The following is a 17,617-nucleotide window of genomic DNA, read 5'->3' on the forward strand; positions in this document are numbered from 1 at the left end:
CTGGCTTCTGCTTCTTGCCTTTGCTCCTAGGGGCTGGCTGAGGCCAGGCCATGGGAAGGAAGATCTAGGCTTTCCACATGGCAAGAAAGGGGCCATGTTCACATGGCTGAGACGATGGCTATGCTGCCAGTGTTGGAGGGTGGTCCTGCTACCCAGAAGTTGGACAGCCCTGTTCTAACCCACAAGCAAGAAGATGACAGCTGCTATGTTCATGCTCTTCATTCTTTTTTTTTTTTCTCAAAAAAGAAATGGCTTTTGTTTTGAGAATTTGTTGTTGTGACCTTCTCTTAGCTTTTTACTTAATACTTTGGCCTGGGAATAAAGATACCTATGTAAAAGGCCAAGAAATATTGTGTGACCTTGGTCAGTTCACTAAATTATTGTGGTTCCATTTCCCAGTCTAAAATGCGGAGAGTAATACTTCCCTACCCAATGCTTCCCTGCTCTCACTGCCAACAAGTGTTGCAGTTTTGGGTTCATGCATGAGAGCAGCACAGCAAGTATCCAGACTGCATAAAATGCAAAATCTAAATTGCACAATAGGTGATGAGTGTCCATATGTATGTAAGTTTTAATAATCTAAAGTTGTGTTCTGTAATAACCGGGGGGGAGGGGAGTAGGTAGCATGTTAAAGTAGTGGTTCTCAACTTTTTTGGACTCGAGGCCTGCCTCACTCCTGACCTGCAGCCCTCTGGCCCTGCCAGTGCCCCTCACTCCCAACCCACAGCCTCCCACCCTCCCAGTCCTCCTGGTCACTCCTGACCCACTGCCCCCAGCCCTTAGGTGTGTGGGGCAGGGGGGCAATTACTGCTCCAGATTTGTGCACCCACAGTGGGCATGGGGCTGCAGCCTGGCTGGACTGACATGGGCAGAGCTGCCTCTGTAGCCCAGCAGGCTGGACCTGGTATGGTAGGGTGGAGTGGGGGGCTGCCAGCTGTTCATGCACTGGGCTGTGGCTGCCCTGCTGCCATGACCCAGCTTCTTGTATGCCCCCACATGCATGTGGCACCCCCTCCCAGCCTCCTCCTGCTCCCTCCCCCTCCCCCCCCCAACCAGGCATTTTTAAAGTTTGTTCACGACCCTTTCATATATTCTTGTGACCCAATTCTGGGTCACGATACCTGGGTTGAAAAATGCTGGGTTTAAATGTTGTAGTTTTCCTACAACACTTCCCTGGTTTTAAATGTTTAAAAAGGCACAATAAAATACCTGAATAGTGGGCATCCTGGAACACAAGATGGAGATCAGTTTGTTAAGGAAAATAATAACCCTAGCTATTGGAGACTGTAATATGTCAAATGAAAATTAAGCCATATCTTTGGGACGTGCCACAGTGATTTTCACTGTCCTTATTTAAGAGGGTAAAGTGAGGATTTAAATGGTGCATGGATTTTATGTTGATTCTGAGCAGGAGTCCATTCCCCTTTTATTGAATATGGCCCTTCAGAGCAGTAGAGCACTTGCTGGATAGGTGTGAGCCAAATTGAATGACAGCCTACCAAGCACTTAACTTGTATGTTCTTTCAACTGACCAGAAATAGTCTCTTTCTCTCTCCCTCTCCTTCTCTAGCTCTCTTCCCCCATGTTTTACAAACTATAAGAAATCCTACAGTGTGATATGCAGCAAACCATTGTCCAGCCCATACTTGCATAACAATCTGTTTCTTGGAGATGAGACATCATGAACAGCAATTGAGTGTTAAATTTTCTCCCCGTCTTTCCAGTCTTGGAAATGGTTGCTGCTTTGAGTTGTTTAACATTTCACCTCAGATCAGCCTTTCTCAGAAGACGAGAAACAAACTCTTCAGAGAACACAACTTTAGAAAGAGATGCTATCGTCATAATGCTGACATGTCATCTGTTATGGAATCCCATCTACTTATTTCACATGTTTGTTATCATGGCTTTGAAATGCTATCCTCCAATGAAGTGATCCTATGAGTGTGGGGTTTTTTGTTTTTTAATTGCATGGCTTGCACTTTTATGTTTTTTATTCCTCGAGGGATACATTGCAAATTATCTGTGAATTAGGCAAATATCTAAGTGCTTCCTACCCCCTTTTCAACACTACTTTGCTTGAATTTAGAATTAGGCACAAAACAATGTATTCAGAGATTACTAAAAAAATTTAATAGCTTTATTGTCAGAATATTTATCATAGATCCATAGTGCTGCTATACTTAAATCAATATGTTGTAGCTGCTTTCTTGCATTCAGTAGTAAAAATACAGTCCAGGTTGAAACTTGTTTTATCAAACGAAGATAGTCATAGTTATTTCAATTGATGGAAACAAACTCAGGCTTTTAGAATTGGCTATGGATCTGCATATTTGGGATTTTTACTTACTTACAGTAGTAGCTCTTATGCTTTTATGTCTGTTTAGTTCTTATGCTTAGGTTAAAGGATTGGTGTTGTTTAAATACAGCCCTGCTTAAAAAAACCAATTTCATAAAATTGTAGAAAAATATGGTTAAAAGGGACTTTAGGAGGCTATTTAGTCCAATCTCCCTTACTCAAGGCAGGAACATCTGTCTAAACCACCGCAGACAATTATCTAACCTTCACTTAAATTTTTTTTTAAATGTTGGAGATTTCACAGCCTCTCTCGGTGATCTTTACCAGTGCTTTACAGCTCTGAGAATTAGAAAGTTATTCTTCATATCTGACCTAAAACTCCCCTGTTGCTATTAAAGACATACTTTTTATCCCTTAGCATATGGAGACAGAATGATTGAAAAAGCCAAACTCTCTTCTTAACAGCTCTTTTTGTATTTGAAGCTTGTTATCTGAAAATCTTCAGCCTTTTCTTTTGCAGACCACATAATCTCAGCTCTTCCAACCTTTCTTTCACGGGCCCATTTCCTAGACTTCTAATCACTTACTGCTTTCTTCTGGACTCTTTCTACTTTGTCCCTGCTTTGCGTGGAATGTGATGTCCAAAACTAGGTACAGGACTCCAGGGGAGGCCTTATCAGTGCTTGAATGGAGTGGAAGAGTCTCTTCCTATGCGTTGTGTGGAACATTCCTTTACTACATCCCAGTGTTCCATTTGTTTTTTTTCTGACCACAGTATTACACTGTTAGTTCATATTTGCCTTGTGATTGCTGCGTCCCCTAGATCCTTTTCTGTACCACTCCTGCCTGGGCAGTTGCTTCTCACTCTGTGTTTGTGAATCTTCAGTGTTGCAATTATGACAGAACAATAATTGCAATTATTTATCAGCTGATTTATTCTTACCATGTTTCCAATTAATTGATCAAGGTCCTTTAGAATCCTATTTCTGTGCCAGAGTGTTTGCTATTCTGTCCAGCTTGGTGTCACTAGTATGTTGTCTAAGTTTTTGCATTCAAGTCCATCCTCAAAAGTCATTAATGGTATAGGTGTGCACAGCCTCCAGGAATGCGGGGGGAGGGGGGGCAGATGGGCACTTTAATTAGAGCAGCTTCAAGAACTGCTCTAACTAAAGCAGCTGGAGCGCCACATGTATTGGCGTCCCCATGCTGAAAAATGGCAGTGGGAACGCTTTAACTAAAGCTTGTCAAGCAAGCTTTACTTAAAATGCCCCCGCTGCCGTTTTTCAGTGCGTGGATGCTGATACGCATGATGCTGGAGCGCAATAATTACCACGCTCCAGCAGACTTGATTAATCAAATCTGCTCTGACATGCTGTAATTACAGCATGTTGGAGCAGCCTTGCTGGATGTGTATAGGCACCCATCATTGTGCCCATCCTATTACATGGGTCTTCCCAAAGAATGGATGTAGTTCCATCGGTGTGCATGGCACAGTACCAAGTACAACCAGGTAACTGACACATGGTATAACCCTAGCCTCACTACAGTCGGTAAGAGTTCTGCTGTCCACTTCCACGGAGTCGGCGTCCACCCCTTTTACCTTGAACTGTCTGCGTCATTGGTTTTAAGTTTGCTTGGCGATGTAATAAATTATGTAATAATGAAAAGTAACTCTGCAATGGATATCAAGCCAGTGGCATGTCATTTGGTGTCATTTTAATACCTCCTCCTCTTTTTTGTATTTTATTCCTAGAGAACAAATTAAAAGGCCTTCAGTGGATGATAGATATAACCATTGCGTATCCCAGAGCTGAACCCATAGACATCCAGACTTGGATTCTTGGCTACAGGCAACCAACAATTACACATGTACATTACAGGTAGGAAATAATCCTATTAAGTTTACAGGTAAAGAACCATGTTTGGAATCCTGCATGGCACATTTTAGCATCCTGGAGAACTGTATGTTTCTTTGAACATGGTTTGCCTAGTTATTTAAGCACAAGATGTTTCAGATTAAAAGCTCAGAGGCTGTTCTATGGCTGTTTCCTAATATCAATGGTATACTGTTTTCATTTAACAATGGTGGTTGACCTGTAAGTTGGTCAAAGTATACACTTCAGGGTATTTGACTTTACTGTACTATGTTAGTTTATTTACAGCTTAGTTGTAAGTCTTGGTGTGTTCAGTTTCATTTAAACTGTTGCTTTCTTAAAAGAAGCTTATGATTGTCTTTTTTTACTGTAAGATATTTCTCTTAGTAATCTTCAGTCTGAGTTCACTTGAAAAGTAATAGTCCATGGACATGCTCAGGACTTTTTCCTGTCCCCTCTTCCATGCTTATATCCACTTACACTTGGAGAACATACCTCCTGCTTCAACCAGGACATTGTCACCGCCGAGAGCCGCGGCGCGGGGTTCGGGGCCTTAGGAGCCCTAGTCGGCGGGCAGGTACTTGTGACGCTTGGAGTGGAATCAGGTACTCAAGCATTTTGATTGAACAAAAAAGATTGTTTACTTACACTGCTCGTACAGTGCAGGTCAGAAGCTTGCTTCGATTACAGTTGTAAACAAAACTTGGGTCGGGCAGAAATTACAAAGTTCGTTTGGTCGGTCTGCAAATGTGTTCGGGGTGTTCGGGCTGGCAGTCGTCTTACGTCTCGGGTGGGGGTGTGCTAGGCCCCCTTGGGTCGGTGATGGGGAGTCCTTAGTGGTTGATCAGGCCGCTAAGTTCGCTCTGAAACATGCGTGGAGTTTGCTAGGCTCCACAGTGTACTCAGAGTTCTCCACGAGGTGTGTGTGGAGTTCTCCAACTTGGGCAGAAACTGCTTCAACCTCTTATACGGCTAGCAAGCCAATCACCGGTTGCCACGTAGGAATACTTGAAAACTAGGCCCTAATAATGTGAATTTGCATTGAACTGTGTTCTAAACTGTAATTTTCCACTACTGTAGCATTTGGTTACTGGGTTCAGGCATAGCGGAATTTTCCTCCATGACCTAGTTACTGCCACCAGAATGACTGACAGCAAAACTATGCCATATGTATCGAACCCATGGAATTTTCCTCTGGGCTATACCAATTCTCCTCTGTGCTATAGGCATCTAATTAATGGGTTCTGACAGACATACTTGTATTTGTTAGAAAAATTACATAGTAAGAAAACAAACGTGAAGAGTAATGTTGCCTAAAACATGGTGTCGACCATGACTGCTGCCAGGGTTGACAAAGAGAAGTCATAATCCAGGGTTACCATATTTCCAGCATCAAAAAAGAGGACACCTGGGAGGGAGAGGGGAGAGAGGGGGAAGGAAAGGGGGGAAGGACATAAGATATGCCTGTGCCCTGCCTCTGCCCCTCACTCCTAAGCCGCAGCCCCCTGGCCCTGCTGCCCAAGCAGCTCCCACGTTGTGCGCGCATGCACACACTGCCTCTGCCCCTCTGGCTTGCTGGGGACTGCATGAGGAGCATGTGATCCCCAACAGTCAAACTGCTGCCCACTGCTCCCAGCGCCAAGCAACCAGTCCGGGAGAGCAGAGGAAGAGCAAGAAACCTGGACATTTGCTCTTATTTTAAAAACCTGCCCGGACACAGCACAGGGGGCCAAAAAAGAAGATATGTCCAGGAAAACCCAGACATATGGTAACCCTACATAATCCGCATCGTGTCAACTGGATCATGGGCTAGTACTACAGGTACCAGGGTTTACCAAAAGCCAGCTGACTTGATATTGAGCATCTCTTGTCTGTATGTTAATAAAACTTGAGGTCAGTATCTGGTCAGTTAACATGACTCCTAAAAGCTGTGTTCTATTCAAATGTAATGGTCTGAACAGAAAGAGCTCATCTTTTGTTAAAACCATAGGTTCAGGGAGCTACCAGAGTAGTACTAGAACAATGACAGCCTCTCAGCAGAGTCCAGGGTGGGAAAGTGGTAGCAAAAAAAATCTTCCTTTGATAAGCAACTTTTTCTAAAGGACTAGCTTAATATGTGAGAAGTCAACTTACTGCTATCTGTCATGTGGTGTGGGGTGTCTTTTGTTTTTCTTGTTTTTCTTTTTGGAGAGATGAAATAATTTGCAGTTAAAGGCCTAAATGAAAGAAAAACTTGAATAATTTAAGATTGTTCGCTTAATATGTTTGTCCCATTTGGCTTTGATTGCTTTTTAGATTGATCATTGAATAGCTGAGAAGTGAAAAAGCACTGTGAAATTTTACAATATACATGCTACCTGTTCCTAGATGTACGCACAAAATCAAACCTCTGACTCATTAGCATCATGCTGTCATTCTCTCACTTAAGTCAATGAAGCAATCCAAGGTACTTTGGTAATAGATGGCATTTTTTTTGGCTGTGAAATGGTTCTTTTGAAGGAGGTTGCTATCAGTGTGATGACTTAATGTTGGTGGTGAAAATACCATTAACTTCCTTTGCCAGAAAACAGGCAGCAAACGTATTGTTCAGTAAATGTTTGATTCCAGATTAGGTTGGCTCCAGCCCTAAAATGAAGTGGATCCTTCATGCTTAGAACAAAGAAAGTCCCTGTTGTTTTGTTTGTTGTCCATTCTAGTCACTGGTAAAAGTATTCTGGAAAGTTCATTTGGAACATATCACATGTATACCGCAAACGAGGAATTGAAAATTGGAGGCCAGGGTGCATTATTTGTAATACCAAGAGATTTGTTTGATCTTGAATGTTTGCTTTTTTTGTTTCTAGTTAAGATGGTATTGCTGTGGTCGCATACATGGAGTCCTGAATTCTGGTTACTATTATTAGTTTATTCATTGGGAGCTGTTCATGTGCTGGGAGGAAGGGACTTTGTTACTCCCTGCAGAGAGTTTCTGGTTAATTGTTTCACTGGTAGTTATTATAAAACTTCAGCTTTCCCCTCCTACTGGAGTGCAGTTGCATGAGGTTAAGCACAGCTGGGATGGGAAATTTGCATTTCAGGGTCCTAAAGCTTGAACACTTGCATTGTCTCCTGAGTTGCACCTTTAGTGGAGAAGGGACTTGACCATAGCTTTGTGACCTCCCCCATTCCAGGGAGTGCATTGCTGGGCTTGGCCTCCCTCCCCTCCAGCATAATGTGGAGGTGTCCTTGGACTACATGCAGTAGTAGCCTGCAGTTACTGGATTGGGCCCCAAACAGTTCACTCAAAATCCCTGTGTTGCCCCCTCTTTCAGCCTGCCACATATGATTAGCATGGTCTGTTGTCCATGAGGTGAAGCTGGACCAGGTTGCCCTGTGCCTTATTTGCATATAAATTTTTGGAGCATCCCAGGACTTGTGATGAGAACACCTGGTTGCAGTCATGAGTTGGGGGGCTTATTAGCACATGGATCTGGAGTACATACACACAGTGATCAGTGCTGAGTAGTGGGGTCACCATGGTTTGAAATGCTGTTGACTCTGCTGGGGCCCACCACAATGGACTATGTGGTAAATCACAAGCTTTTGCCTTTGCACTAATATCATACGTAGTTTGTACTACGTTTAGGTAGGCTCCCAAGTGCTGCTCAGAAATGTGTTTATAGAATACCTGTGCTAAAACTTGCAGCTGTTTCAAGAAAAGATAACATGCATTAATTTTAGATGAATCAAGCCTGTGGGTACTATATGCAAATTGCTACAGTCATATTTAATTTCAAGGTTATTGTTTTCAAAATTGCTCCTCACTTCCATGTGCTCAAGGAGAACAGGCTCTGATGGTAAGGAGAGGGGGAAAAGGCTGAGGAGAAAGTTTGGGGAAGTAGAGAGCAAAAGCGCTACCTGACCCCCAGATTTATTTTTCCCTGCTGTAGCAGTGGGAGGGGGATAAATTTCATGGATTTCATAGACATTAGGGGCTGGAAGGGACCTCATGAGATCATTGGGTCCGGGGGCCCTGGGCCATAGGTGGGAAGTCAGCTGGGATCAAGTGACCCTAGCAAGAAATAAATCCAGCTGTTTTTTGAAGGAGTCCACAGGAGGTGCTTGCACCACCTCTGCGAGGAGTTTGTTCCAGACCCTGGACACTTGTACTGTAAAGAACTGTTTTCTTATATCCAGTCTGAATCGGCCTTCTTGGAGTTTATGAGTTATTAGACCTTGTTATCCCTTTGCGAGCTCTGGTGAACAGATGTCCTGATGTACCCCTCTTATGAAGTTGTAGGCTGCCACCAAGTCCCCCTGAGCCTTCTCTTCTCCAGACTAAAGAGTCTCAAGTCCCTCAGCCTCTTCTCGTACGGCCTTCCCTCCAGGCCTTGGATTGTATGAGTGGCTGTCCTCCGGACTGTCTCAAGCTTCTCCACATCCTTCCTGAACTGGGTCTCAGTACTCCAGCTGCAGTCTCACCAGGGCTAAGTAAAGCGGGTGGATGATTTCCCTGGTTAAAATTGAAGGGCAAAACTCCAATAATTAGATTCTGTACCTGGAAAATTAAAACACATTTTCCATAAATTGAATCTAATTATTGGGGGGTTGTCTTATAATCAGATTCATCTTCTATTCAAGTAAATACAGTAAAGACTAGTGTTGCAGTTAACTTAACACTCACTGTGTCCATCAAGGGGTTTGAGGCTTTTTTCCCCTAGAATTAAATTAAGTCTCCCTAACAAGAAAAGGTTAACCAAGCCTCTGAACTTGTATTCTATACTGTTCTTTACCATGAAAGTGTTTCAAACCACACTTTAATTGTTTTAAACTATTTTTGAGTGGATTAACTGTGCTTTTAAAGATGTGCGTGATTTTTGCCAACTACTTTATACTAGAAACATAATGAAGGATTAGGGTCAATATGTCTAATCCTCTAGTTAGTGATGCTGAATATTGCATACTGTATTGGACTTTAAACTCTGCAAACTGATGGGAGTAGCTGTGTTCTTCATTCATTCCATATGTCCATGAAAGGTTTGGCTCTTAGTTCTAGCTCTTCCTCTATAACTATATGTAGTCATCACCAGAATGAGATCTGCACCAATTTTGAGAGAGATTTACAGCTTTTGTCTGTTATCAGCATGATGCAGATACTAAACTGCTAGATGATTAAAGGAAACAATCTACCAGAACTAAAGAGTAGTTGAAAGATTGGGGAGTGTCTAGTGCTCAAAACTGTCCCATATACTGTTTTAGGAGCTGTGGCAGTGTAGGGAGCTACTGCGTTTTACAAGTTCCCTTCTGATTCTTCTTGCTTTAATTGATGTTTTAAAATAGTCATTTTTCAGAAAATCAGGTTAGTCAGAAAAGTCAAATACTTCAAGTTAAGACGTACATAAAAACAAATTAGTAAAGGCATGTTGGTGTTAGAGCAGGATATTATTTTTTTCTTCAGACATCCTCTGTTAGGAAGACTGTCTCAACTTTCCTTATTTTACATCCTTTCTCCATAGGAGGTTTCAGGAGTCTGCCCAAGTTACTACTTAATTACCATATTTACTCACAAGCCACACACCTTTTCCCCCAAAAATCAGCCCTCCAAAATTGAGGGGCGGGGGAGTTGCATGGGGATGCTGATTTTCTTCACTATAACTTTACTGCATGCAGGCGCAAAAGGATAAAGTCCCACTGCTACAAGAAGGCATGGGGAAGGGGAAATTCAGTGCTAACCCTTTCACAGTTGTTCTCAAATTGGTACTAGTTTTTGGCAAATTTTATCCCTTAAAGGTGTGGAGGATATGTTATACTGTGGTGGGTACTACACGAAAAACATAACTATAGGCCACAACTGGATAAATCTTTCTTCTCCACACCCCTCTCTACAATTCTGCCTTCTAAAAACAAGTTGTGTGGTTTTTATTTTGTGGGGTGTGGTATGTAGGAAAATACAGTAAATGTAGCATCACAGGTGAGGAACTGATACCTGCTTCCTTCCAGAATATGCATGTCCTCCCTCTTGAGGAGGGTTTTTTTGCCCTCTCTGTAATATTTACGCTTCATGATTAGTTAAGAGTAGTGTGTGTGGCAGGCTCTTATACAAAATTATTTTTGGTCTTGTGAAATGTTACTATTTTGTGTGCAACAATCAAGAGTACTTTGATGGTGGATTTTAAATTAAAACTAGATTTCTCAAGATTTGCTGGTTCATTTTGCAACTCTCAAAAGAAAATTTGTTTTTAATGCTTTAAATATTACCATAATACTTTAAGGTACTTAATACTTTAAGTAGCTGATGAAGTTGAAACAAATAGGCTTTAAGTTGTTAGATGTTAAAATTGTTTTATTTCTGTATATAACCAGTGTCCTTTTTTGTATGTCAGCAAAGATGCTGTAAGACGGTCTTTTCCGACGTGCATGGATGTGATCTTGGGTATTGTCCAGGCAGGGCAAGAAGCAGGAGCTATGGAGGATACAAACAGACCTCTCTGTCATTCTCCAGGGTCTCAGCTTTCATGCACTTGTACAAAAAAGTCTCCAACAAACAAAACAAACGTATATTAAAAATATGATCTCAGTGGAACTGAAGCAGTGTTGCCTGCCTGAATTGTTAGAGTACCTGGAAAAATGGCTCTGAAGTCGCTGACTCATTTTAATCAGAACGCTTCCCTGACCCCTCTTCCCCCTTCCCAAATTCAGCAAGCAAACTCAACCACTGAATTGTATAAAGGTCTTTATGGACTAGAGTTTACTTAGACTGCTTGGGGTAAATTTTCATCTTGGTGTCAGTGGTAGTCAAATTTTGAAATATCGGGTGTGATGGAATACTTTAATTCACTTTTGATTAGTTTCATCTTGTTTTAAAGCTCGTCTTTTTTAATGCATTTGTTTTGTGTAAATGATTTTTTTTCCCATGAGCCCTAATGGAAAACTAAGGTTTTCTCAATTAAAAAAAAAAAAAAAAGTCCCACCTAAGTTGTGGTACATGACTACATTTCAGTAGCCAGTCCTAAGCATGTGCAACAATATTTCCATTTAGATCCCATTTCTAGCTTCTGCTTATCACTTTTTAGCAATCGGTTATCTACTGTCAGATCACTCTGAACTCTTGGAGATTTTTTGGCTGAATACTGCAGTTACATTTGACAGACAACTTCAGGTTTTTTAACAGCTTGAAATCTTTTTTTTATTGATTATTTGCTTGCAGCAACAACAGTTTTCAGTACCACTAAGAACTGTTGGAGAGAGCGTTTTGATGTGTTTGTGTAAAAGATAGATCGCATCTCTTAAAACTGTTGTCATTGACAGGGCTTTTGGTGTTAATGAACATCACAATATTGGAACAGCTCCAGAAATGGGAATTGAGGTTAACTGAAGCCCAGTGAATTTTCATCAGTTTCTTTCCATTTTGTTTGTTTTGAAATGGGCAGATTAACCATTCACGCTGCTGATGGCTTGCATGGCTGCAGAGTGTGACGTCTTTGAGAGCAGTCTCTCTTCTCCAAAATACAAAGGGTCACAGTTGTCTCTGTCTGCTGTGTCACTTTGTAACCAAAAATTGTTTTAAAATAGCTTTAATACAGCATTTGTTAGTGCACAACTTTACTGTGCTCTCTCCTGTGACCTTCAGTGGGCAGTTTACACAGTAGTCCTCCTTTCCTTCCTCTCCTACCTCTGTTAGGAAGAGGGAAATGCTACTTTTTAAACTGCTACAGAATATTCTGTAGATGCTTTTAGGACAGAGACCTTTCTCATCTAGACCTAGTTGAGGGGAATTGGACCTGCTGGACCAGAGGTCAGCAACTGTTTTTGGGGGGGGGGTTGTTTTGTTTTTTAAGGCTGCAGGCTGGAATGACCGAGTTCAGGTCAGAGGTAGGTGGGCAGGTGTTAGGACCCCATTGCCAGTACTGCTTTTCTCTGCGCTGGCGTGGGAAAAGCACCTGCAGTTGGTGCTTCACCCCACAGTAGCACTGGAAAGTGACCCCTGCTGAAGGCCCCCACCCCTCAAATGCTGCTGAAGCCCCATGCCCATGGACTGTATCTACCCCCCCAAACCATAGGTTACCATCCACTGTATTGGACCATATGTGGTAAAATGGTTGTTAAAGATAATAATATTGTACAGAAACGAATTAACCTTTGATATATGGTATTCTGGACTATTAGTTAAGAATACGCTAGCTTTTGCTATAACATTTTCTTTGTGGATAGTGAAGTGGTAACTTATCAGACTTGTGGGCCACTGTATATCCCTTATTTTTTAACTGTTTCCAGTCAGTTGGCTACAGCCTATTTTGTCAGCATCTGAAGAAGTAGGCTGTAGTTGATGAAATCTCATAAGCTAACTTGTTCAGAGAGGTATAACATGTGTGGCAACAGCCTGTTGGCACAATTGCCACTAGTGGCGTGGCCTCTTTGTATGGCATGCAACAGATCAAGGAAGGAACAAGCAGCACAACAGCAAGACAGGGCAGGGAGCAGGGACTGGGGTGGTATAAGTGCTAGGGCTCTCGGTTGACAGCCCAGAGGTCGCAAGTTTGAGGCCATAAGAAGCACTCATGGTACAGCCCAGTCAGATTGCAACAAATGTGTGCATTCTGCTAAATACCTTGTCACAAGGACATGAAAAAGGAAAGGCAGGGGTGGGAACAGAAAGCAGAGCAGCAGATTGGGTAGAGGAAGGGAATTGGAGTGGTACTCAAGAAAGGTACAGCACTAATTTTGTGGCACACCTGCCAAAAAGGTTGTACCCCGCGAGTGTATAAGATCCTGCACAGCCCTGCCTTCTGCCTAACTTCAAACGAACACAGCTCAGTAGGTCTCTGCTTTCAGTTATCAATCTAGGCAAGATTTAATAAAATGACCAAACAAGGAAAGGCTCATGTCATTCCCTGAGAAATGAGTATTCTTGGAAAAGTTAATTGTATACCTCTACCATGTTTAATACACTCTGAAACACTCGCGGCAGGTGTAGGAGAAACAAGGAATAAAAATAGTCTTTAAAAAACTGGCTTAAAAATTATGAAATTCAGGAGCTTTCTTTTTGTAGGGATTGAAATGGAACGTTTTTTCTTCCTGGTTTGTCTGTTTTTTGACCAAGTACAATAAAAGAAAGCAAGTGCAGTAGGAATACCTACTTTTTCTTTTTTACTTTTTTCAATTTAAGTTTTCAAAATGTATCAATTCGTGGAAAGCTAAAGCAGTGACAGTCGATCTTTTAATGCTGTAAGAAAAGGCTGAAGAGTGAATTGCAAAGGAATGTGTTTTCATACTCACTTGGGGAGGAAGAAGAGAGATTTTTATGGGATGGGGTTAGAAATTTCATTTTCAGTACATCTGTTTTGCAATTTTTTTTCTTAGCGCAATTACTATTACTTTCTCAAACAATTTTTATGGGCTTCAGTGCTCAAGAGACCAAGATAACAGCTGCTAGCCATGCTCAGCTGTGGTATATAACCAAAATAATTGTGAGGTCCCTTAAGGGAATCCTTCCGCCATTCTAGTTATTAATTGTAAACAGTGTTTACTGAAGTGGTCTTGATTCTTGAGTTGACCTTGACAATGAAGATCAAGGGGTAGAGGGGATCAGTGTGTGCATCTAAAATTTGATACCGGTGATAACAAAATACATGGGATAAACGCCAGTGAGTCATGGAAACATTTCCTTTGTCCTGCAGCCTGATGACCAGAGAGGCCAGTCATGTGTTGTGCTCTGCCCTGTGCTTTAGCATGCAGCATTAGATCCCTTCTTCACCATTCCATTATTTCTTCTGTGTTTTTAAGCTTGGAAAACTATTTTAAAGCTTCCTGGTCCAGCACTTGGAGATTAGGCTGTGCCAGATTTAAAATTACACATGCAACTTTAATTATTCTCCTTTGTACTTCATTGCAGTGATTGCCAGCCAGGATGCCATGGCATACTGAGGTGCCTTGAGATCCTTTCAAGGTAGATGCAGGATACCACACAATGTTAGTACTTTTAGATATGCAAATATGATTCACATGATAAACCCAGAGATTTCAAATGGGAATCCATAGTATTTAAAACATATTCTTCGCTGTTATGAGTTCTGAGTTTTTTGCAACAGAAGAGTTTCTCTTACTTTTCTGTAGTCCGAAAACAAGTGCAAACTGAGAGTTTACATTTTCTGAGGGGTGCCTTCAGACTAAAAAGCACTGTTCTAATTATGCTGATTTACTGTTTTTTGTGGGACCTGCTGTTTCCATTAGTACATGAAATGAATGGCATGGTATCTTTTTATCCTCCATGTTCAGTGCATGGCCCCATGCCTGCCCTGCTGTGCACTCTTCAAATCTTGCAACAAATAAAGAATAGTTTCCTCCCGAGCTTCATAAATATATCTTCCCAGCAGTCCTTTGAGGGGAGGTGGTGCCCTTGCACCCTTTCTGTAGCTGGCAGGCTGAGGCATAAGTGAATGCCAGAACTGCTAAAGGAGCCCGTCAATTCTGGGGGCCCAATTTGAGTTGCCTAGGGACTGTTTTCTCAGAGAACTTTTACTGTTTCAAAGCAGTTTGTGTGCATACCACAGTTCCTGTTGGCGTCAGGCACCGAGAAAATGAGGAAAAGACCATTAACTGCTGCTGAGACATGTAAGTGTAGCCTTTTTGCATGCTGTCAGCCAGGTGATCAGACTGAGTGACAGCAGAAATAACGTAGGGTTAAAACGCTAATCCAAAGTGCATTTCTCTTCTACTCTTTCTATACCTTAGGCTTGCTTACGTCAGACATATATCATTGCATATTGCTACTTGCTAATAAATTATAATAACCTTTGTTTGTTTTACCCAGTTTTGGTTGTATCGTTCTGTGTACTTTCCTCATGTTTAATCATGTTTGGTGCCATGAAGCTTTTACAGTCTACCGACAACTGCATTTATTCAAGTAATAGCATCCATTACACATGCATTGTTTCAGATTTGATCATAACATCCTGTGTGCTTTTATCTGCTGTTGCAGTTTGTACTGAATTACTCTGTCTCAGGGTGTTCTTGAATAGATCAGTCCCAATGTTCTGATAAACTCTGCCCTGAACACAAAGTTTAGGGCCTCCAAGCTGTTAACTCTTCCTGACCTGCTTTGTGGCCTACACCACTTTCATTACTTTTTAAATTAATTACTGAAATGAATGGCCGGCAGCTTCACGCGTTAGCAGGAATAGAATGAGAATATAGACACTTCAGATCAAACAAGAAAGAAGAATAATGGGTTCAGAGTGAAGGGGGTAGTCAGTAGACAGTGCTCAAAGGTTGGAACTTTCAGATTTGGAAATTTTAAATATAGCATGAAGTCTTCTTGCATTAATGAGCCTCATTAAGGTGGTTCTTATTTGGTCTTTCTTGGGTAATGTTGCTGAAATGATCTCATCTAGTCTCATTTCATGCTGTGAAAAAGATTTGGTGCGCTTCAAGAACTGTAGACCTGCATTCAAAAGAAATGAGCATTACTTTGAGTTTCCTGAAATCTATTGTTTAGACCAGTGAAGATGAACTGTTGGTTTTTCTTTTTAATTTTGAAAACTTCCCCTGCACCCACTCTTTCAGGGGAGGCAGAATTTACAGAGATGGAGGGGGTGTTTTTTGACTGTTTCATCCTGTTCCACTTCTGATCTTTTGCTGATCAGGTGGCTTTCATTTCACTCATGTTTCCCCCCAAATAATGGCTGATTTGATTTTAAAAAATAAAGAAAAAATCCAATAAGCATCTTCCTCCAATCTTGCTTTTTCTAAATATATGCTTATATGTGTGTTCTGTTGAGTGTGTGCTTTACAAGGAAGGTATTGTGCCTTGTTTTCTCACTGTGTGAGCATATTTTAATTTATATTTAATATAATATGTTTATGTAATAAACATTGCAATGCTTGACCCTAAGTGGATGAATTTAGGCTTCCTGTGCTTTTTGAGTGTTGCATTAATGAGTTTGGTGCTAATGGAAAACAGAACATTCTGATTTGCTGTAATTATTTATTTGCACTAAAAAAAAAACCTTTCTCTGTGGTCATGTTGAGGCGCATACCCCCCAGAAAGTTTATTCTGAAAAGTTGGGGCAGAAAACAAATCTTAAAGAAGTTCTTAGAGCTCTGCCAAGCTGCTATAATTAAAAAATTAAATTTTCAAGAAAGCATGGGTCTTATTGGAATTACCACATAGTCACATCATTGGCTGATCCAAATCCAGTGTCCTGCCTTTTTAACTAGTGCAGGGATTTTTAGAGGAAGCTGCAAGACCACAGTGAGCATATTCTGACAAAACATTGATTATAGGCTTTGATCTGAGAGCTTAAACTGAGATCTTTCTAACTAAGGCTTTTATGTGCCAACAGCAAACGTTTTGCATCTCTGCTCTTATCTACTTCTGGAAAAACAACTTAAATGGCATGGATGCTGCATCAGCAGAGTCCATTTTGCATCTGCATCACACTTGCCTTTTCTTAGGTTTGAGAGTCACCATGGTGTGTAGAGCAGGGGTGGGCAACCTTTCCTGGCTGTGGGCAAGAATGCCCCCCCGAGGGCCTGGGGTAGAAAGGTGGGCACTAGGACCCTGCCATTTCTCTCTAGTGGTCTGTGTAGAGCACAGGCAGCCAACATTTGTCCCTGTGTGGGGTGACATGGGGAGAAAGCTCACAGAAGGTGCTGCTTGCTGCTAAAGCCCCACATCTGCAGCAGCATTCAAAGGTTCTGCAGGCCAGATCCAGCCTGTGGGCTGTAGGTTGCAAGTCCCTGGTGTAAAGCATGGGTTGTGAAAGATACCTGGGCCTTGAGACCAGATTCAAACCATGAGGATCCTTTCAGGCCAGTTCTGGACTTGGCAGCAGTGTGGATCTTTGACACCCCTTTGTGTAGAGCAGTGCTTCTCAAACTATCTGATGTGGCGAACCGGCAATTTTTTTTCCAGTGGGCCAGGGACCGGTGCCCGGTTCAGCCGGTGGCAGCAATTGCGTGTAACAGCACTACACAAATGCGCGACTGGCTGTTTCTTTCTCTTTCCTCACCTCGCACGACATGACGTCACCTGGAGTGCTGGAACATACGAACTGTGGTGCTATGACATATTAATGTTATGCTTCTGAAAATATATTTTTCTTTCCTGGCAACTCACTGCGGACCAGCGACCGGTGGCTCGTGGACCGGCACTGGTCCGCGGACCACTATTTCGAGAAGCACTGGTGTAGAGGAATGAGCCTATAGCTCAACTTTGCGGTATTTCTTCTCCTTGCCTTTCATCACTCAGGGGCTGCCTTAGTTTAGGGTACTTGTTCATTCTCAGAGTTGCAAGAGCAGCCAGAGAATGATTGCTAGGTTGAGGATTTTCTCCTGCCTTTCTAAATATTAGTTTTCATTTCATAGTTAACACTTTCTGTGTTAAGTCATTTTAAGTCATGACGGTGGCTTTATACGAGGCATTCTACTATCTCTTTTACTTCAATCCCAGTAATCAGCAAGAATATAA

General features: G+C 41.8%; 1 protein-coding gene across 1 annotated transcript in view; it reads left to right on the top strand.

Annotated features, from left to right (window-relative positions):
* Positions 1–17,617, top strand: part of LPGAT1 (lysophosphatidylglycerol acyltransferase 1) — a 110,136-nt gene that overhangs the window by 74,542 nt on the left and 17,977 nt on the right. Inside the window, exon 5 of the mRNA XM_006028795.3 lies at positions 4,050–4,176. Within this exon, the coding sequence (XP_006028857.1) occupies positions 4,050–4,176 (127 nt within the window). The remainder of the gene's footprint in view (positions 1–4,049; positions 4,177–17,617) is intronic.

The sequence above is a fragment of the Alligator sinensis genome, unplaced genomic scaffold, assembly GCF_000455745.1.
Source record: "Alligator sinensis unplaced genomic scaffold, ASM45574v1 scaffold1277_1, whole genome shotgun sequence".
Classification (NCBI taxonomy): domain Eukaryota; kingdom Metazoa; phylum Chordata; order Crocodylia; family Alligatoridae; genus Alligator; species Alligator sinensis.